Genomic DNA, 24,399 nt, shown 5'->3' on the forward strand with positions numbered 1-24,399 from the left:
TTAAACTAAAGTTAGCAAGTAATTGTCTCCTGTAGTCACTGATGCAAAACAATACTCATCAACCAATATGGCTTGCCTTTTATCACATATCTGAATATATGGTGACTTTTAATTATTCTGATCATGAAATATGCTTTTTCTTTACATAATTGTATATAGTTGGCAAATGCTGATGACACAACACTTTGTGTCATATTCCATCATTACAACTGTTACTGCTCCATGTTACGGTTTTATCTTAAGTCTTCATATGAAGCACATTTGTTCTCCTACTTATGAGTTACAACATTTAGAAGAATAAAGCAAAAACAAAACAATAAAAACGAAACAATCAACTTCATGATATGAATTAATTCCAGGCACAGCTGTGTAGTTACAAAGCTCACTCTTCAGACATGTGGTTTCAGGTTCAGTCCTGCTATGAGCAAGTTGTCTTCTACTATAGCCTTGAATTGACATATGCATTGTGTGTGTGAATTTGGTATACAAAAACTGTATGGAAGCTCATCACATACATATGTGTGTGTGTATATCTACATATATATATATAACTTATGAACAAGGGCAAAAGAAAAATTATTCCTATGCCAATATGCTGAGAACAGACATTTAAATCGTCAATTTCCAGATTTCATTTTACAATCACTATAAATACACATGCTGAAATTGAGGAAAGTTAGCTAACAGAATTTTTTAAAAAAGTTCATTATTTCTATATTAAATCAATTTCGGGATTAATTCTATGTATCCTTCTCTCTTCAGTAGAAAATACGATAAGAAATAAATTAAATATTTACAAGCACCCATGGAAAAAAGCTTAAGCAAGAGTCATGAGTACCCCAGTTATATCTAGGTATTTTAATATGCTGCCACTTTTAATAAAAATTTTTTCTGAAAATTTTTTTATCCTATATTAGTAGTAGATTTATTACCATTCACTTAGGGACTAGTAACCACTATAAGCTGTGGTTCAGAATAGTTCACACATGTGCTGAGGCTGGCTAAAGGATTTTACATTTAGATATAACTAACTCTACAGTATGTCATATATGCCCATTACCCATTTTTCATCTTTGATTTCATTGTTTTTGTTTTCATCAGGCGTCTCGGATACAAAATGTCATAACAAAATCAGTGCCAGCTATCCAAATGGGGCAGCCATGTATCTCTTCTACATCAGGACCCCTTTCTCTATCCATCTATTATACTTTAACCTCTCACCAACTGATATAAAGCCACTGCCTTCATTACTATTCTCCCTCCCAGTTGAGGGGTCTTTGTGTTGCAAGATACTTGATCATCCAGTTGGTGCTGGTGCCATGTTAAAGGCACCCACCCAGTGCACTCTGTAAAGTGGGTGGCATTAGGAAGGGTGTCCAGTTGTAGAAACCAAGTCAAGCAGATAATAGGGCTTGGTACAGTCCTCTGGCTCACCAGCCAGCTCCTGTCAGACTGTCCAAACCATGCCAGCATGGATAACAGGTGTTAGATGATGATGATGATGAGGATGACGACAACGATGAAGAATTATTATTGTAATGAAAAAAAAATAACTTCATAAAGCATATTCTGTCAGAATTACTTAGAATACCATTATGATATTTTTCTTTTTTATTCTCGCTGAAGAAAATGGCTCCTAGGGTAAACATGATGGTTAGGACACCAAGTTATTGAGAGTATATTATGTTTTTACAGCATATTGACTCCAATTATGAGATGTTTCAACATTGACATATCACTTAGAGTGGCATAAATTTTTTCCCCCTCTATCTAGGACTTTCTTTGCCATTTTATTACTTTCTGCTGATCAAATATTGCTTTTCTTGCAGCATACCTAATTTTGACTCTAACAAGTGCAAAATGTAATATATAATTTATATGATACAGCTCTGTTAACATCTGTGACTGACTATCAATTTCAATGTGGGAGATGATAGTCTTTATATGTAGCCAGCTTAATTTAATGATTTTGGTTGAATTGAAGATACAACCATAAAAAAGAATTTCTAGAGATTTGTTCTAGGTATTGGTATCTTTTTATGCAGTAATAAAATAAATGTATGGCCTCGTTTTGAATCTTGGAAAAGAATGAATATCATGAACTACATTTTGCTTTCCACTCACAGTAAAGCTTCATATTTTCTCTTTCTATTATAAGGCTTCATATTTAATTAAGTGAATATCTTGTTTTAGTTTTCAAATATTTATCAGAAATATTATTGAAATGTTCATTTAAATACCCAATTGTAAGTGAAACCAGTTTAATTTAAAATTAAACTCTCTAGCTCAGTGATTTCACTGAGTTACTTGGGAAATATTCTCAGCTGAGTCATTACTTGAGGGAATACATCTAAACTTTAAGGATATTATTTCAAAGTAAATTTTCATATTACAATATCTGGTTATATCAAGCCCCATTTTTTTAGTATTTTCTAATCAAGATGCATTATGATAATTGCAGTAATTATAGCAGCTACTACCAGAAAAAAATGCTTTCACTAAAATTTATAAAAAAGTAAAGAAGAAAAAGAAAAAAGTTTCCATTTCAAATTGTTGTAAAACCATTTTCATAGGAAATTAAATTTTTCTGTTTTATTAAGAAACAACCACCCTGATTTTGGTCACTCTAGCTTAGTCAGCATAGCATGCCATTATCAGAATGAAGTAGTTCTCTTAGCAAAGGAAATAACAGATTTTTCACATTCTTCATGCTCATTTTGTAGGTGATTGTGCTTTCATTAACATGTTTTAATGATTTGTTTGTTTTGTGGTTTGTAGGTTAGAGAGTATATCAGAAGCAGAAAAAAATTATTCTAGCTCTTACATTTTTATTATTTTCGATTGAAGTAGTTTCTTAGTGAATTCTATTTTCCCACTCTTTTCTGTTCTTTAGTTAGAGATCTCTGATATATTAGAAAAGTATTGAAAACATTCCCTTTGCTCATTCCTATTACATCAACTCTTATACTTGTTCTATTCTACATTTTATATGGCATCAATCAGATAGGGCTTCTTGTTATTTCCATAAGATATTTTACCATTATCCCCTATCCTCAACTTTTTATTTATATAGCATGCCATCATATATTCTTCTGAACAAGACTGTTGTCTTCTGTTCGCCTTTTAAAATATTTATTTTGATTAGAAGTTATTTACTTGAACCACGAAGAAATAACCTTAATCCATATAAAAAAACTTTTTAAAGTTATCTTGACAGAAGTGTAACTTTTCTGATACCAACCAGTTTGAAACCATCTCTGGTTCTATGATACAAATGTCTCTTTTCATAGATTTAAATTAAAATCTTCCATCAAAATTTCATGCTAGTTTATGTTTCAAACACCAGATTGATAATGATGAACTTATTTTACTAAATTCTTCATTTTCAAAATTAATTGAAATGAAGGTAGTGTATTTCAATGGAAATAGAGTAACAAGAGAGTTAAATGAGCAAAAATGTTTCATCTGTTACAAATAACAACTTTATGGAGTGAAAATTCTTCACAAGAGATAAACTGTTTTATGATGTCAAAATAATGTTGGTATGTTACTTTAGTAACAGGTTGAAAAAATACCATAAATTGTTCTCTTTTGTATTTATCAATGAAACTAAGATGAAATGAAAGAAAGAAGAAAGAATATTGGACATTTTTTTTTTAATACTTGAGTCAAAACCCATCAAAAAACAATGTGACCTCTTTTCAGGTTTTTTGCTCATTGATCTGATTGCTTGCAACAAAGTGGATTCTACTAAAGGTACCCAAGGGTTTGGGATGGTATGATACCAGGAATTACAACCGTGTTTCGTGGTCTGCTACCACAACAGCTCCTTTATAGGATCCAGTTAGCTCACGACATCATCCTCCTGATGATGTCTTGAGCTAATTGGATTCTATAAAGGAGCTTTTGTAGTAGCAGGGCCTTATCTGGCCCTATTTTCTACCTATTTTATATTCAAACCAGTCAGATCTGGTCTCTCACACCTACCCTACAATGTCATTCTAAAAACAAACCATCACATTATCACATTGTGAAAATCTCAAAGCTATCATATATTGCATGATGAATTCAAAACAATGTAAATAAATAAATATTATGTTTGATAATCTGAATGCTAAAGGGTTAAATATATCCCCCAAAGACTGGAATAGTCTTTCCAAAAGGGTTCTGTATAGTTTCCATCTACTAAATTACATTCACAAGGTTTTAGTCAACTTAAGACAATGGTTGAATATTCTTGCTGAAGGAGCCTTGCAGTAGAATTGAACTCAAATCCATATGGTTGTGAAGCAACCATTAACCCTTTTGATGCTGACCCAGCTGAAACCACCCCTGGCTCTGTAGTACAAATGTCTTGTTTTCATAAGTTTTTAATTAAAATCTTCCACCAAACCTTAGTCACAATTTATGCTCTTAGCACAAGCTTAATGATAACTAGATTATTTTACTAAATTCTTTGTTATATTCAATATTAATTGGAAGAAACACAGAGCATCTCAAAATAAATACAGTAACGAAAGGGTTAATCATGCAATTATGCCCATCCTCTTGTTACTATCAATCTGTTTAGTCTGTTTGTCTTTTGTTCTTTTAATCTATCTCAAAATAAAGCAATTGGTAGCACACCTAATTTCATATGCATCAAAATAACATGAAAATATTCAGTTTCAAGTCCCTTTCTTAGTAACTGAGATATTATGCTATAAATATTGATGTTTTACAGTATTGTTGCTTTCAGTTTTTACCATGTTCTGTTTGCAAAAACACTAAGCAGTGCCTCAAATAGACTTTTAGACTTCTGGTATTTAGTAAACCAGTTGGCATTACCAAAAACATTGAATCACAAAACATTTGTCATAAAAGTTTGTGAATAAAAATTGAAATGCAGTGATGCAACACCACTGAGTATTATTGTGTTTTTAATGTCAATTTTGATTTTGGCAGGTCATCAGCATATGCACTGAAACAGTGTTTACATGTATGGTTACTAGGAAAGCTTAAACAAATATTATGAATTGCTGTGTGGGAGTTGAGGGAATGAAATAGTTGTTAGTAACTGAGACAATGAATGAACTTTTAGAACATTAACTGAGATATAAATGACAATGATGTACAGAATGGTGCTTATGAAAATGCTTTAATGGGGTACAAGATAACATATTTATTTAAAAGAAAGCATTGTTGATTGTATGACATTGCTATTTATTTTGTTAACCTTAGAAGTTTGAAATAATGTCAACAGTAGCAAGATATTAATTTACAATAATTAGGCATCAGGTAAGTTATAGTAAGCTACTCAAATTTCTGTTCTTCCATAACAATTATCTTTACTGGTGACTTTGGTGGAGACGTGCTTCAGAAGTATAAGAGTTACCAAACAAGTGAAAACTTTAGCATTTAAGGAAATAGTTGTGTGTTGGTGATGAGTTATAAAATAATTGGTGAGAACAATTATAAAATTGGGACTCTAGGTTTTTCAGGTCAGTTCCTATTCTTGATATACAATTTATTGCTTATGTATTTGCTTACTGATGATATTAACCTCATAAAGTACCTTAAAAACTATAAGTTAGTTGTTGCTGTTGTTTAGCTCTAAGTCAACCTGATCATGCTGACTGTTGATTAAAGATACTTCAGTCGTAGCTATCTCTTCAATCTTTTTTATATTTGTGATTATAGTGCCAAATCTATCCTCCTTTATTTAAAATATGCAGGGCATGATGTAAGGAAAATTTTGCTGTTGTTTTAGCCAGCTGAGTCACTCTATAGAGGCTCATTCACTTGTTTAGGCTGGACAGATTGATTAAACATCTGGTTCTCAATATTTACTGCAAAATCTACTTGTTATATCTTTATGATAGCTGAGGTTGTTTTGTAAAAAAAGTTTCCAGTTATGTGAATGATTTAATTAATTGTAGTCTAATTTTTAAATGCATGTTAAACAATTATAAACTCCAATCTAAGATAATAAATACAGGAAGAACACTGACATAAGACTTAACACTTTAGCATTTAAACCCACTACATTTGGCCCACATGTTCTACCTGTTTTATGTTCAAACCAGCTAGATCTGGCCTCTTGCACCTACCCTACAATAGGATTCTAGAAATATACAGTCATATCATTGAATTCTTAAAGCTTTGAGATAATGCATAATTAATTCAAAACAATGTGAATAAATAAGGATTACATTTGACAGAATAATTTGAATACTAAAGGATTTAAACAATTAACTATTTGTCAGGTGACCAAGTATTGCTAGTGGTAGTGGGCCTGTTGCTCTTTTCAGTTGCAAATTGATGCTTATAATGTCTAATTTCATTTTACATTCACAATCTTACAAGTTAATTCCCTCATAAGTTAAAAATAGGCTGCACACTAATTGGTTTGCCCTAATTAACAATGTTACTTAATAGCAATGAAATCAAAAGCAGTCTCAAGAACTGACTGATAGTTTATGATGTAATATTAATATCACCGTGCAAATGTTCTATAATTTCTTGTAAAAGAATTTATAAAGAATGCAAGAACTTTGTTTTAATGATCAGCAATGACAAAGAGTAGTTTTGTGTCATTAATTTTGTGCTCCAAGGAAAAAAGCTAAGGCATGACCTTGTCCATTCTCGGGATGAAGTATAGGTAAAGAAAGAAAGAAAACATACTAAAAGGACCAAACATATTATAACATGAATTCAAGTTCCATTCCAGTGTATGTTGACATACTTGTGGGTATGATTAATTAAAGTACTATGCAGACTCAGCTGTAAAAGAGAGAACAGACTTACATTTTTCAAGGATGAAAATATTTCAGATATTCTCAGAATTTGATAAAATTAATCATAAAAAAAATTAAAAAGGAAAAGAAAAGAAATCTGGATGTTTTCAAAGCTGAATTTTTAGTTTTAAGGAAATAATAGGCTTTAATATTGTGCAGTCTCTTTTTAGTTATTTTTGGATTGCTACCAGTTATTTCTATACAAATGAAAATTTGCCAGTCACATCCTTACAGTACACCTACATGTTATCACAATTATAAACTAAAACTCCAAAAATATAAACTTAACTAAAATATATTAAATTTCAAATTTAATAATAATATTTTATACTAAAAGATAACTTTTTTTATAAACGAAAGACAAAGACCTAATTTCTTGAAATAACTAGATATAGAGAAATCTTGGCACAGCATTGGATTTTAGTTTATTTATTTATTTATTTATTTATTTATTTATTTGACATTTGAGAATAATAACAGAAATTTATGTGCTTTTATAAGATGCAAGAATGGAAAGAATAAATACATAACTTGAAGGATTTGCAAATATATATCAATACATTTGAATAAAAAATAAGTTATTTATATTTTCTGGAATTCACTGTAAACTATACATGTTGATTTTATTATTAAATACCAGGTTACTTAGACAATAAAATGTTTTATTGCTCAATCCATCTTTGCTGACCATGTAATTTAAAAAAAAATAATATATCGATTTTGCATGTTGATTTAAAAAAAAAAAAGAACTTCAAAATTACACACAACCTTTACTGCTATTTAAAATAAGCATTTCCATAAAGAGTAACATACAAACATGCCCTTTGTGACCATGCATGCTTTCCTTCACACACATAAGTCTGTCTTCTGGCAAAACTTCTCCACTGCCCATCTTCCCAACATTGCCACCACCCACTGCAGGTCCTTTCACTCTCTCTCACATGCCTATCCACAACCTCTCCATGCTTCTACATGTCCACCATACCCCACCAGCCACTCCAATTCCTCTTGCCATCACTTGCTATTTATAATTATTTCTCATCTCATGCTCTTATGGAACATCTCCTTTATTCCCTCTGCACTACTTATACTCCCCATGGGTTGGCCCTCTCTGTCATTCTGACTTCTCTCTATTTTTCTCTCAAACGTTCTCTCACTTCCCTTTCCTCCCTTGTCCTATTGGGGTTGCCAAGTATCTCTCCTTTTGTAAGACAGCTATCCCTGTCCCTCTATCATACTCCAACATCTTGCCTAGCACATGGCCATTTCTCTTGGTTCCTCTCCATCTCAGCTGAGAGGCCTTGTGTTGCGAGCTGTTTGGTGACCCCATGGGTGCTGGTGCCACATAAAAAGCACCTGTGCTGATACCATCTAAAATGCATCTATGCTGACACCATGTAAAAAGCACGTGTGATGGTGCTATGTAAAAAGCACCCATGCTGGCACCACCTGAAAAGCACCCATGCTGGGCACCATGTAAAAATCACCCATACTGGTGCCATGTAAAAAGCACCTGCGGTGACAGCACATGAAAGGTACCCACTATACTCTGTAAGGTTGTTGGTGTTAGGAAGCACATCCAGCCATAGAAACTATGCCAAAACAGATGACTGGAGCCTGGTGCAGCCTTTTGCTTTGGCTCGTCAGCTTCTGTCAAACCATTCTGCCCATGCCTGTATGGAGGAACGGACATCAAATGACGATTGAAATATTCGAGGGATTTGCTTCTCAATAAATTCATAAACCTCACTAGATAAAAGAGAAATTCATTAAAGAGAACCTGCAAAATGTTGAAACTAATTACCTCACAAGAGGAGCTGCAGTTCTGAAAATTGCAACTGAATTCACTTGGATTAACTCTCAGATGTTTCTGAATATGCAGTTATAAACAACTGCACGTAAATAATCTTGAAAAGATTTTCATTTTACTCTGATTAGGCTGTCAGAAAGGTAGTTGTTGTGCACATCCAACCTTTTATTATGGAAAGATATATTCTATTTAAACTTTACTCAGTACATTCTGTAAAGTGGTTGACATTAGGAAGGGTATTCAGCTGTACAAACAATGCTAAAGCAGACATTGGAGCTTGGTGCAGCCCACTGGCTCTCTAGTTCCTGCTGAACTGTCCAACCCATTCTAGCATAGAAAGCAAATGTTAAATGATGAAATATATCTACACTCACAAATATGCAAAGATTCTCTGTATGGAAGACACTTAGTAGTACTCAAAAGATTTAAACTTAGACTTCAATGTCTTTACAAGGGATCAATTCCACAGGGTAAAAGCATCGCTATAAGAGGGATCAAGTTGAGTGGATATAGAGGCAATTATGTGGATAAACAAATTAAATATATTAAATATAATATGATAGTTTGGGTATGAAGCACAAAACATGTATATATGTATACATGCAAAATGAGAAAAAGCAAAAGATGGAGATTTGCAAGTGAATATTTAAGTGCAAATATATAGATATTTATATTAATAGATCCAACTTACATAGAGTACAAATGACAGCTTTGAACTTCTCTGCATTAAGATCTGAAATGTAAGGTCTTCTCTACCCTGGTGATGGAGGCTCATCTTATCCAATGTTAACTGCATCCATTATGGCTGCATATTGTGATGAACTACATCTACCAACATTATCATGGATCTCTGAGCCCCCAGAAACAACTGTTGGACTTATAATACCTTTCTTCCACCCCTTTAATTCTCTCTCTCATTTGTACTCTGTGAAAATTGAGTGAATTAAAGGGGCGGAGAATTAATGCCTTTCCAATTCTGTCTTGCTTGTGCAATTCTTTTCTATTTCAACCTATATTGCTTGACTAACTTGTCTTCCCATCATCATGGAGGCCTGTCAGGTGGTCTTTTCCAATCTTTTAGATACCACTCAGCAACTTCATGGGTCCACCTGTTTGTGAACCTTCTGACATGTTCAGTGGGTACTCTGCAATCACATTGTTCACTCCGCTCCATTCTCAAATTATCTCATTATGTTATAAAGACTGCATATAAATTTCAGTTTGTTTGATGGTTTCTTGTATATTTCTTTCTCATATGTCTTATCAAGCATTAACCTAAGATGTTGCTGGATTTTGTTGCATTTCTGACATTCTAGCTTTTCTTTTAACACAAATTCAATGAACTAGGCAACTAAACATTTTAAGTAGAAAGATTTCCGATGTCTTTGAATTGTAAACATAAATTAATTTGACCCTTTCAAGAATCATGAGAGCTACTGTTAAATTCCAGCTTTTGTTATTTAAGCAGATTGTGTTAATCTTCATTCCTTGGACATAATATTAACTTCTTGCTTCAGTTATTTCCTAAAATGTTTGATTCTTAGTTTTCAGTTAGTTAAGGTAGCTATACAGAATTATATGTTTATAGTCTTGGGCTGATATCTTTCAGAGAGTTCTTTATCTGTTGTTATTATACATTATATTCTGTGTTAAGCATATTGCATTAACTGAAACCCATATCAGTTCCATTTGTTACTTATTATGAGACACACTCTCTCTTACACCCATGTAACAAGGGGAATACTAGTTTACTTGGAAACAGTTGAAGGTTGACAATACGAAGAGCATTCAATTATTAAAAAATATGTACCTCAACAATTTTTGTCTCATCTCTGCAAGCATAGTAAAGTGTATGTTAAAACAATGATGATGATGATGCCCAGGCATGGCTGTGTGGTTAAGAAATTTGTTTCAGAACCACATGGTTATGAGTTCAGTCTCACTGCATAGATGCTGTCAGCTAGAGTCTTCTATTACATCTGTTGATTGAACAATACCTCGTGAGTGAAATTATTAGACAAAATCTGAAAGAAGTCTATTACATATAAAATGATGTATATATGTATGTGCAAGTGAGTTCAAATTTCCCTTTGTTTCCACATGTGTATTTGTTGAATTTAAACAAAAGCTTCACCATTCATGCAGACAGTTTGTTTGCAACCCACCATGAGAATATATCCAGGTTTCTTGGCATGTCTTGACATGTTACAAGTTAAATATAAACCAAAGCCTCATCATTCATGCAAACAGTGTCATTTGTTTACTGTCCACCACAAAAGCATATCTAGGCCATTCATAGGGGAATATTACCTTCTTTGGAAATAAGCCATGAAGGGCATCAAACTAGAAAATTCTGCCTATGCAATCAGGAAAAGGTAGATATGCAAACTTATATCTGTCTGCCTGTCTTTGAATATGTGTATGGGATTTGGTAGAGTTGCTAAGGTGATAGGTGCAATGACTTGTGGTATTTGTTCCAGCTATCTTCACTCCAAGTTCATAAGTTCATATCCCACTGAAATCAATTTTGTTCTTTATCCTTTTGGGGTTAATAAAACTAGGAGCATTGCATGGAAGTGAATTAGAGTATAAAGCACGGTGTCACTTTTGGTTTCTTACATCCAGAGTTCAGATTCCACCTAAGTGCCAGTGCTCATGGATAATCACCCAATCACAATAGTATCATGCCCTAACAGCTGACCTACCAGATAATCCAGAAGTATTATCTGTTTTAAGCCAACATCCTATCCATTCTGGATAGTTAACTTCTATTCAGGAAGTTAATATTTCATTCCTTTAATGCCATGGAACTGGAACTAACCATTGACCTTTTAAAAGCTTACTGGGATTTGAGAGGCATTTACATATATACACAGCATCTACTAAGAGCCAGTATAAGAACTAGGGTTTGTGAGGCATTTATCATATAGTATCTATTAGACAAGCAAAAGTCCTGTCATATGTTCAAATGTTCTTACCTCAACCTTTGTGTAAATTGAAACTTACAGCAGAACTCTGATCACTTTAATTTTCCTGACAAATAAAAGTGTTTTCTATCTCACACTTTATAGTGATGGACAGCCTTACATTTAACAACAGCTAAAAATTATCCCACCTATACAAGTGTAGAAAAAGGGACATAAGTCCTATATGTATGTGTATGTTTATATACCTATACACATGCACACACACACATATATATATATATATATAAATACACACACATAAATAAATATATAAATACACACACACATACTGAGAGAGAGAGAGTGTGTGTGTGTGTGTGTGTGTGTGAGAGAGAGAGAGAGTGTGTGTGCATGTGTATGTGTGAGAGAGGAGGAGTGTGTGTGAGAGAGAGAGAGAGAGAGAGAGAGAGAGAGAGATATGCAAAATTTATAAGGCTCCTTGATAGTAAAACATCGTAACTGGCTGTAGGGACCTGCAAGCATAGTTAAGTGTGACCTGTGGCAATTTTGTATGAAATTTGGAGCACAGATGAACTGAAAAAAGCATCTAATGTATGCAAGTGAAACAATCATGCAGGTTGGGATAGTTGATGTATCTGGATTATGTGTGTTTGTTGGTAAAGTGCCTTTTGGAAGGAAATAAAGTAGATCTTAGGATAACATATCTCAAAGATGCAGTCACATGAAACTAAAGTGAACAGGGATTCACCTTACTGCAGATCTGCCCTATCTATGCTAGTTTAGTAAGAAAAAAATATTCATCATCACCTTTTAATGTCCATCTATATTGGTTCTAAGAACTGCATTGTACTCCAATGTCTGTTTCGTCTATGTTTCTATGGTTGGATGCTCTTTCCAAATGCCAGCCATTTAAGTACCTTGTAAACAGAGTACTTTTTCATGGCACCAGCACTAGTGAAGTCACTATGCAACTTTTAAAACAAAGAACTCATTCATCTTGGTTATACTAGAGTAAAGATGGATGTAGATTTATGCTAGAAGACCAGAGGTTAAAGTATGAAAGAAGGGGCCAGAACAGAACAGGTTTCTTGTTGTTGAGAAGTTACATAACTCCTCACATTGTAGAAGAGTGGGTGGGGGTAATTGGGATGGAACTAGAAAGAGAGATGAAATAGTGGTACTGGGATGTCAGGGTGAACCCTGAATGTATAAGAAGGTGAATAGAGGTGAGTGCAGACAGAAGAACAGGGAGTGAGAGTGGATTGATGTTGCAAGTGTATATGAAGAGAGTGATGGATGATTGGAGATATAGAGTTGGTGAAGGGACAAATATAGTGAAGAACAAGGTTGATGAAAAATTCAAGGAGGGACAATGATAGACAACAGGAAACACAATCTATTGCCAAGTTTAATGATAATGTCAAGATACTTAAACTTAAAGCATCTTGCTATTATATAGCTGGCTGTTAAGATGTAGGGTTACTGAAGTGCACATTAAGATTCTCCATTGCCATATTGTTCATTAGTATTTTAAGACTAAAACTCAGCCAGTGTAAGTAATGATTAATATTACATGGGTATGGCTCTGTTGAAATAAGATACTCTTTTAATAGTTAATGTGATGGGTCTTTATAAGCTATGTTTTACACATAACCAAAGTTATTGTGAGTTTCTGCTTTTGAATTTCTTATACTTTATTTTCTTGAATATTGAGGTTATTATGAGCAAGGTTGTACCTGTAGGATCAGGTGTTATTAATAGTAGGCACTCTACATTAAAAATGAGGTGAGATAAATCATGAGAATATACTACATAAGTGACCCATACACTCTGTATGCCTTTGACAAAAAAGAAGACATGACGAGGCAATGGTTTGAAAATATATATTTCAACAAACAACAGAAACAGCAAAGCAAGAAACCGTTGTAGCACTGGTCCAGTGGTGTAATCTGCAAATAAAGTTGTATTGACTAAATTAATTTTGAAATGATGCTTCAGTTTTTTTATTACTTAACTGATTCTCATTGTCATTTTATTTATTTCTTAATTTTTTGCAGCCAGTAAACTTGAGTACACTTGCGCTTACTGAAAGTGCATTAGCCAGGTATGAAAAAACGGAAGCTGAAACTTGGACTGGTAATCGTCATCCACAGTATGAGATGATACATGGTCAGAACAGGTTAGTTGACACTTTTTGCTCTTATTAACTTTTATCATTGGAAAGTGCAGTAAGTTGGTGGAATTGGTAGAGCACCAGGAAATACTATGTGCCAGTTGTTCCATGTTTTTCTATTCTGAGTTTAAATTCTGTCAAGTACAACTTTGCTTTTCACTTTTTCAAAGTAGATAAAATAAAATGCCAATCAAGTACTAGGGTTAATCTAATTGGCTAACCCTTCCCCTCAAAATTGCTCGCTTTGAACCTAAATTAGAGATTATATCTACCATTGTATTTAGAGAACAAGTTAATATATCCTTTTTCATTGGGATATTTCATTGGAGTAGTGATCATCATCATCATCATTTATTTAAAGTCTACTTGCATGGGTCAGAGACGGAGTTTATTCAAGCAGATTTTCTACAGCTGGATGCCCATCCTGTCACCAACCCTCGCCTATTTTCAAGCAAAATAATATTTCTGCATGGTCAGACATGTCTTTCATGGAAGAATGGATTACATCACTGGACCAGTACTACATGGCTTGTATGATGATAATGCTCATTGATAGCTACCATGCAGTGTCACGATAAGGGGAGAGACAGAAAGCACACACACACACACACACACATGTAAATGTAACAATGTACACATATATATAAATATGACATGTATGAGTTTATTATTTGATTGGGTTTCAAAATTCCAGTTGTTGTTCATTCAACAGCTTTCCTTTCTGTTTGTATTTGTTTGGTAGATTTCTCTCTAAACTAACATAATTTTCAGAGCTAGAAGTATTCTAAAAATTTGATTTAAAGTAAAACAAAACATTTAAAAAATTTTTAAAGTAATTAATTTGCTAAACTTAATATGAATTACTGTTTAGCTACTTCTATCTCTCCCAACTCATTGCCATTTTACTAGTGTCAGTCTTAGAAAATTGAAGTATACTTCAATTTCCTACATAACTATTTTGAGAAATCCTCCAGCTTATTTTTGTCAAATCTTGTAGTCAAGCAATTTTATGTTGACCTATATTAGTTTGAAGGCTTTTACTCATAGCTCTCTAGCTAACCCAAATGAAATGCTATAATTATTTAGGCTTTATTTTCACCAATTAGAAGCTTACGGTTGAATTTTCTGAGTCTTTTGTAGTATTTTACTGTGTTAAGATAATTTCATTCTGTAGAGAAAAAAGATACAAAACATTTTTGTTTTGTACATAATGAATGATCTGTTCATTTGTTTTTTCATTAGCATTTACCTTTGTAATTATAAAATAGTAATTTCAAGTTACCATAATACAAGCATCCTGTGTATTTTTAGATTATGTCTGGTTCCAACTATAAGCTTTCACTATATATCTCTTATTATAAAAGGCAGATTTTATCTGCCTCCCTTTGGGAGTTATACAAATCTACAATATAGGATTTCTTCAATTACAATTTACCTAGCAGTTTTAAGAGTACAATGCATCGCGTCATGCCAGGTCCAGTTTTTAAAATTTAAACTCCAATTAAGCAAAATTTACAGAAAACTCACATTCTGGTGTGTGTGTCAAATGCTTTTCTTAGTCTGGTTTACACCACACGCAAACGCACACACACAGTGGGCAACGAATAAAATGAAAGTAAATAGCAACAGAGTGATTTGAGGAAGACTAAAGTGAAAGTATTCTGTCTATGCCGCTGATAGATACATGAGTAAAATGTATGGGAAGCTAAGAGCTAAGAGTGAGTGAAAATGTTCTTGGAAGAGAGTAATTAGTAATAAAGTAAAACACTCATACATACATACATACATACATACATACATACATACATACATACATACATACATACAATATCACACACACATACATACACACACACATACATACATACACACATACATACATACATACATATACATACATACATACATATACATACATACATACACACACACACACACACAACACACAGTATTGAAGCTTGAGAACAATCAGATACATTTGCAACACATCTGTTGAAAATATTATTGTTCACACACATACATATACATATATACATACAGACAGACAGACAGATAGACACACACACACACACACACACACACACACACATGATCCAGCATGGCCACAACCTCAAGGCTGAAACATATAAAAGAATAACAGAATATAAATGTGTGCAAAGTACAAGAAATATTAATGCAGTATATGGGGATTGGACAATAAGCGTAAGGCAGTGTCAATGGTGGTTCCAGAAATCCCGAGCCATAAACTACAGCCTAGAAGACGAGCCTCATCCTGAAAGATCTGTAGAACTCGACAAGTACATCCTAAAAACCCTGGTGGAACAAAATATCATCGTAACTGTTGAGGAACTAGCAGAGAAGCTTGGATTTGGTCATTCAACCATTCATTGAGACCTGTGTGCTATCGGAAAAGTCAGCAAATTGGGTCAATGGGTTCCTCACGAACTTTCCGAGTCTAATTGCATGCAGAGAGTGAATGTATGCTTTTCTTTGCTGTCATATCTCACCACTACTGCGCTATGTATATCTATATATATAAAACTGTAGTTGTGTGAGTGTCTGTCCCCTTCGATTTAGATTCCTAACTACTCCCACATTTTGCGGTACAGTTTAAACCAATTCGGGTAGCTTATAGTCGTGATTCATATCGAGCCCGTCTGAATATTAGCGCGCGTCTACGATGAGTCTACGATTTTAAAAATAATTTAACATCATTTTTTATTCCATTTTAATGCATAATTTTTCGTGTGTCGATGGCGGCGGAGTGGGCGTCCACGCTCACACCTGCACCTGTGGGGAAGGGAGCGTAAGGAAATCAACGTCGTAATGCGTTGTCAAGGAGACCAGTGTTCTTTTAGAACAACGACTTCATGGCTTGAAGACACCAAAACAGAAATGGCTAAGAAAGCGTCTACATGAGTCTACGATTTAAAAAAAAATTTACCATCGTTTTTTTCCATTTTAATGCATTTTTTCGCTATTATATAAGGGAAGTAATTCTCTAAAAATGTCTACGATGAGTCAACGATTTTAAAAAAAATTTACCATCATATTTTTTCCATTTTTAATGCATTTTTTGCTATTTTTTGGCTATAACTCTCTAAAAATGCTTATATAGTTATTTCCCTTACAAACCCGAGCAACGCCGGGCGATACTGCTAGTAATTGCTAAATACTAACTTCTCTATCATCATTGAAGTTCCAGATAAATATACTTAAGTTTGTGTTTGTGTATTTTGCAACTAAGTGATCTGGAGTTAGTCCTACTGCATAACAGCATGGGCAAGTGTCTTCTACCGTTATTCTGTGTCAGCTAAACTGCAGTAAACCTGTTGTGTGTGTGTGTATGTTTGCATGTGCATGCATGCAAATATAAATGTGTGAATATTAATATTCTGCTTGTCACCATTTAAGTAAAATGCTGATGAAGTTTACATTTCATGTTGACATTATGACCAATTGCTGTATGTTTTTGAACACTTGTGGAATATAAAATTCTTTTACTTTAAAACAAATGTTGACTACAGGAAGAACATCTGGCCATAAAATTCTGCTTCGGAATCAAATCCCCTCCAAGTAATGCTAACACAGTAAAACATACATTAACCTTTTAATGCTCAGATTAATCTGTAAAATGTAATGCTTATTTGTTTACATTATTTTGAATTATTCAGGTTCAAGAGGGGTGCCCACAATATTTGCTTGTAACTTTGTTAAATTTTTGCAAACAGATTTGAAATTTTGTCAGTGGGTGTTTATATAACAGTGGTTTATATTTATGTAATTTTAGCTGATCTTCCTGATTAAATTTGACTTTTACGGGCAGGTAAATTTAATTAACAGGTGTAAAAGCAATAACATCATGGATAAACACTAAAATTGAAATTCTTAATGCATTTTGCCTGTTTGATTTATTACTGAAATTATCCCAGATGTCAACCGTCAACAATTTTGCCACTTTTCAAGATGAGGTACATTAATTTGAATTAATTAATATACAGGTATAATCGGTACAAAATTTTTTCCTTATATTTCATTCAAACATTTTCATTGGCTATGTACTCTTATACAATTTAATGAATACATTTAATATAAACAAGCTCATTAACAGGTGAGACAAAGGTGAATACAGGTGTGTAACATACTGAAAATTAATATGATAATGATGATTTCTCACTTTCATGTATTATTTGTAATAAAATGAAAGGAATATATGATAGTATTACTATCAAACAACAAAATATAGTTATGCTATATTTGTTTTGTGAAACTGTCCCTAGCAAACTTTACACAAGGACACTTTGCAAAAGAAACACATATATGAGGTCTCGACCTGATATCCTTTCAGAGTTTTTCTTTTTTACAGCGAATGTAGTCTGCAAACTTATTTCCTTCCATTTATCTTTTCTACTTTATGGAAGTCAATATTTTCTCTGTTGACATCTACCTCAGTTAATTTTACTTTTCTCCCAGTTCTGTGCTTCCTGGAAGAAAAACTGTTATGTAACTGAGATGCGATGTCAACCCAAAATTTCAAATGGTCGTAGTCCTCTGGTGACAAAGTACCTTGTGGCTTTTTACATAAACAATATATGAATTAACTATAGTTAAATACACTAAAAACCACAAAATGTACCTCCACCATTTCTCCTATGTCATCCAACTGGGTAGTATGCTTGATACTGGTCAACCCCACCCATATATTTATTATAGCAAATATTCATGGCTGTGTGGTTAGGGAGCTTGCTTCCTAGCTACATGGTTTAGGGTTCAGTCCCACTGCGTGGCACTTTGGGCAGGTGTCTTCTACTATAGCCCCGAGCCAACCGAAGCTTTGTGATTGAATTCGGTAGGCGGAAGTTACTGCCATGTGTGTATATGTGCATGTAGGTGCTCAGTGCCTCTCCAAAAGAGAGAGAGAGAGGGTTTTCCCTCAGCACCAACACCAGGTTGTTCATTACTAGACAGAAATAAAATCTGTTTTTTGTCTTTGTATAAAGTTGCTAACAAATTTTGTTTTTGCATTTGTAGAATATCCCCTCTTTTTTTAAATTTTGTTTTCATTTCATGGGTTAAACCTTTGCAGTTGCCCATAGTAGTACTTCACATGTAACTATTTACACAGGCAAGATGTTCTGCCAAAGCCACTGAAGAAAAAAAGTGGTCAAAACAGAAGTGTTGGTGTTGATAGTGAAATGGTTTAGTTAGATATCATACTACATCATATCCCAATCCATATGGTCTGTTTCCACTATACTTTTTACCTGTTTAGACATTAAAGTGCACACAATATCCTGTGTCTTGATTCACAGACTTCCCATACCTTGATGCCCCATTTAATGGATTTGTCGGGAATGTATTCTGTCCTTATAGTCTATCATGACTTCATCTGTACTAAGATTTTTCCCAGGGAGATACACTGTTTTATACCTATCACAAAGTAAATCAATTACAGAGTGTACTTTATACAGGGGATTATAGTTTGAGTTGATTTTGCTGGGGTTTTTAGTGGAATCGACTAAATGGAAATATTGAGATATTTTTGAATACCTTGTCTTAGATATAATGCTGGAGATATATGGATCACCATACGTTATATCAGGACTCCAGTAGTTCCACAGTCGAGGAAGCTGCTTGATACCAAACATAATGTTTATAGTAAAAAAAAGCTCACATTTCTGCAGTATCAGTTGACTTCCACAAATAGAAATTATTTGTTGAGCATATTTATTTTTTTCCTCCGTGACAATTTCCAAAAAACTTTTTGGTAAAAATAAGAATAGTCCAATGGTTGAGCATTGGGAGGTAGTTAGTGTTGTGGACCAGTCTTTTCTGTGAAATCAGTAATTGTAGTTGATGTAGTAATCTTCAACCATGTTGCTAAAATGTTTTCAATATTATTTTCATCACTTTCATTATCAAAATCTTTGTCCAATGAAGATTCATAAATATCAATATCAGATTTGTCCAAAGACAAATCACTGCTGTTTTCATTTATATTTGGTACATCCTCAAGAGTAAAACCTTCAAAGTCGGAATCGCTACTTGCTGACACCCTATCGTTAAAAACTAAGATATACACTTTATCTTCAAATGTTGAAAAAGCCAAGAAGTCTCGGAATTTTCACAGTATTTTTATTTGAATAAAGGCAGGAAATGGCTTTATCTCACATTATTTCAAAGCTACAAGAATTCAATAACATGACTTGTTTATTTTTTTTTTAGCGATTTTGTAGAGGAATTAGATACAGCTGGATTTGGCTAGTTCAGACAAATAAAGGGGAATTATTTTCGACCAGTTTTGGCCAGTTTGAACACTAAAGAGTTAAAGAATGAATAGTGGTTTTTCTTTTCCCTTTAGCCACTGATTAAGAATTTGACCGATTGTGCCATCTCCAACAAATATACTTGTCAGTTATATCCTTAGGATTAGTTCCATTTAACACTGCAAGCTAACAAAATGCTCATCTGTTTGACAATGCTACTTTTGTTTACAGCAGCAACATGTTCTTGTGTGATAGTATCCAGCAACAACTGACTGAACTGGAACTTTGACAGTTCTGTATGGAGACCACTTTCAATATAAGTATCTATATGACTGACACAATACAGTTTTGATGACCATGTATAAACTACTAACTTCTCATTTCTCTTATACTCTTCTCCATTTGTGTTTTCAGTGTACAAGTACTTATATATGAATATAAGTGGAGCCATTCATACATAAGTATTATTGTAGCCCATAAGTTTGTTTTAGGACTAGTTTTAGCTAGTTAAAATCTATATTGTTCTTTTCATCATGAGGATCATATTCCAACTCCTGATTGAATTTGAGTTTGGCACTGAAAATCTATAAAACATTCATATCTTATATAGTCTTAATATTGTATGTCACTGTTATGTATGTATGTTTTCCTGTATTATTAAGTCTCTTAGCTATGGACATAGAACAAAGTTATATAAATTGATTAACTTTCAACTAATAGAATATCAAACTGATGTGGCCAGTTATAAGTCATTGTTGTACATTATGGTCTACAGGATTGTCATCTCAGTGGAACAGAATGACCTACAAAAATGTCTTTATGTTTCTTTCACTGTTCAACAAAATTATTTATAGGGAGTCTCATCACTTGTTTTTTTTTTTGTATTCCTTATTTTCTGACACATGAGTTTTGTACATCTGCGATCTCTTGTACAAAAGTGTTGTGATTTTATTGTTAGGTCCTAGTGCCAATAATACCAGTATTGATTGTAGCTTACTTCAGTTTTAATTTTGTTTCTTACTGATTTCTCATAATTTTTTTTATCCCACTACCATCAACTTTTCAATTATTTTACATTCAAATAGTGATATTAGTTTGTTTACATTGTATTTGCTGTTATTTCTTTTTATTTTGTTTTGTTTTTGCCTATGTGTGTACTGTGGTCATCTTTGGTTAACTTTGTATCAACTACATCAACCACTACATTCCAACTACAAATGCCCATACCTACAAATCATGCACACACACACATGCACAACATGAACATGTACAATGCACAACCTACAAACGCTCACATGTGAAAAAACAAAAATAAAAAATGAAAATAAAAATATAAGAAAACAATTTCAACAAAGCAGTACCATGATAACACACACATACTTGGAAACATAGAGGAGATGCTTGACATAACATGTACAAGAATTCAGTTTGATGATTTGAAATCATTGGAAAGGTTATAGGGTGGGGTGGGAAGAGAAATGTATGACCAATTAGTTTGCAATAAAAGTATAAATGAAGTGAATAATAGTGTATGTGTTTATTGGTACTATGACCCAACCAAAGCACAACAATATTGGTTTGCAACACTGTTTCATACCAAGATTCTTGCAAAGCAGATTAACATATATATATATATATTAACATATATATATATATGTATAAAGTACAAATAATGAGGATGATTTCATTCATATTTCTCTCTCTCTCTCTCTCTCTCTCTCTCTCTCTCTCTCTCTCGTCTCTCTCTCTCGTCTCTCTCTCTCTCTCTGTATATGTAAGTATGTGTGTATGTGTATATATATATATATATATATATATATATATATATACATACACATACAAATAATATCAATATTATCTATGATGATGATGATGATGATGCTGTATGTGTGTATTGCTTACATTGTAATTAAGGTTATTATTGTCCAGATATAAATTCTCTTTTCCTGATTTGTACATATTTATATATATATTTTTTTATTAATCTACCATTATTCATTTCTTCTTCGGTGCAGAGATCCAGGAAGAAAATTATTCCATAATTATACCTAGGAAGTGATTTGTAATATTCATCTGTATATGCAGTTGATTAAGTTTTGACATAGGAACAATATTATTTTGCTTCTTATAAATGAAGATGAAATACACTTGCTTAAAAATATGTGGAAACAAAAATGTAAGAATATCATTTGGCTGGAGATATGTAAAACTATATGAAATATATGTGTAGTGTGTGTGTGTGTTGTGTGTGTGTGTGTGTGTGTGTGTGTGTGTCATTTGATGACCATTCCTCAATTGAGAATAATTCTTATAGAAGTTTTAGTTAGGCAAGCAGATACTGTGAATTTTCCTCATATATTGTGTGCTGTGTTTTATTTGTGATTTGAAAATATTTAATTTGTTCTGAAATGAAATTTTCAGACCCTTGTAATTCCTGTTTCTGTTATAGGGGCTAATTTCTTTTTAACCATTTTGTTACAGTATTTCTATTGAAATATGCTGCCTTTGTTTCCATTAATTTTAACAATAATTAAGAATTTAGTGAAAGAGCTGTAATTATTAAGGTGATGTTTGGAACATAAAATAACATACAGTTTTGATGAAAAGTTTTAATTTAGATCACGTTAAAACAAGAAGTTGGTACCACAGGACCAATAATGGTGACAGGCATGTTGGTATCAACAGAGTTTAAGTAATATTGTAAAAGTTGTAAAAGAATAGTTTGTTACATGAACTGTGAAATAGTTTCTGACAGCCCTTGATGTTTTGTCAGGATTCATAACTTGTATAAGCAAAAAGTAGTCTGTGTACATCTTTTCAGCTTATCTATCACCTGAAATTATTGTATATCTAGTAAACCTGCATATCTTCACTTTCAGAATAATCACTGTGAACTGTGAGAAAGTTCAAGTGTCTCAGAGCTATGAGTCATGTGTTAAGTTGCAAAAGAGAGTGCTAAGTGGTTACAAGAGATTTAATCCTATTAAATCTAGCCCTTCCTATGCACCAAGGCTACAACCAAGTGTGAGTATATATATATATATACACTTGGTTATATATATCTGAGAAAGGGTTAAATATAGATACATTGTAAGCCTTGTTAACCTTAAATCTACTCTCACATACTGAATTAGCTTACTAGCAGAGAGCCATTCTAATTTGTTCATAATTACAGTTATATTTTGTCCCCCTTTTCACCCTTGAACCGCTTTTCTTCTTTGTCTCTCTTTTAATGCTTGGTGTCAAGCAACAAACTTTCTCTTTGTGTTTGTATGTGTGTGTATGTGCTAACTCATCAAACAAGGTCATTTACAATTGTTTTCATGACCAGCAGGTGACAGTTTCAACTCTAATCTCCTCTCTCTCTCCCCCATTCCTTCTTTGCAATCAAGAACAAAAATGTACTTTTGACTGAACATATTTTTGTAAATCATCTGTACTTGCTCTCTCCCATCCTCCCACCCTCCTTCTCTCGCCCTCTCTCTCTATTTCTCTCTCCCCCACACACAAACAAACTCATACATACTTTTATACACACACACATTCAGGAATTTAAGCCCTATGTATTTTTTTTATATAAAGGAAAATGATATTATGAGCATGCATACATGCACACTCTTTCGAAAATTGAGATAAACCAGTTTTCATTTTTCTTTTAAATAGAAAACTGATATTATAAACACATGTATATAATTTTGTGCAGGTTTGTGTGTATGTATGTCCATTAAGTGTTAACCCAGAAAAGGAGCAAGCAATACATACATATAATACTGTAGTTTATTTTGGCCAGTCCACAGTAAGAGGTCACCAGACAGAAACAAGCAAAATACAGCCTTAGGGCCAAAACGACAAGGCCCTAAGGCTGTATTTTGCTTGTTTTTTATTTATTTTGTCAGATTTATTCATTTTCATGTGTCCACTCTGTTGTTTTGTTTGCTCTCGGCTCTATATTCTCTGCAAATTTTGGAGGGCACCACCAATATGGGAAGTCCTCAGTCTTATCATTACTAGTGTGAAACTGAGTAATACCAATTGGTTGATAACTGATGAAGAATTAGGGACCTTCTGTGTCTGTCTCCTGTCCAGTTGTACACTTAGTACACATTATATCGTTTGTTTATTTACCATACATTTGTTCATTTTATTCAAAAGTCACCTTACATAGGAAAAATTAATTTTTTTATAAGAAACAGTTAAATAAAAAAACTGTTTCTTATAAAAAAATAAATTGTTCTTATGTATGGTGACTTTTGAATCACCCTGTATATATATGATATATATATGTATATGTATATATGTACATAGATATATATATATGTATATGTATATATATATGTATATGTGTATATGTATATATATTGTATATGTATAGATATATATTATATGGATAAGTATTTGTGAGGAAAAAAATCTAATTCTCGGCGACAACTATGGTGTCACACGCTGA

General features: G+C 33.2%; 1 protein-coding gene across 2 annotated transcripts in view; it reads left to right on the plus strand.

Annotated features, from left to right (window-relative positions):
• Positions 1-24,399, plus strand: part of LOC115223833 (hyccin) — a 374,581-nt gene that overhangs the window by 251,980 nt on the left and 98,202 nt on the right. For both annotated transcript variants that reach the window (XM_029794513.2, XM_036515120.1), the window contains one exon: positions 13,571-13,692. In XM_029794513.2, coding sequence (XP_029650373.1) covers positions 13,571-13,692 — 122 coding nt within the window. The remainder of the gene's footprint in view (positions 1-13,570; positions 13,693-24,399) is intronic.

Source organism: Octopus sinensis, linkage group LG2, assembly GCF_006345805.1.
Source record: "Octopus sinensis linkage group LG2, ASM634580v1, whole genome shotgun sequence".
NCBI classification, from domain to species: domain Eukaryota; kingdom Metazoa; phylum Mollusca; class Cephalopoda; order Octopoda; family Octopodidae; genus Octopus; species Octopus sinensis.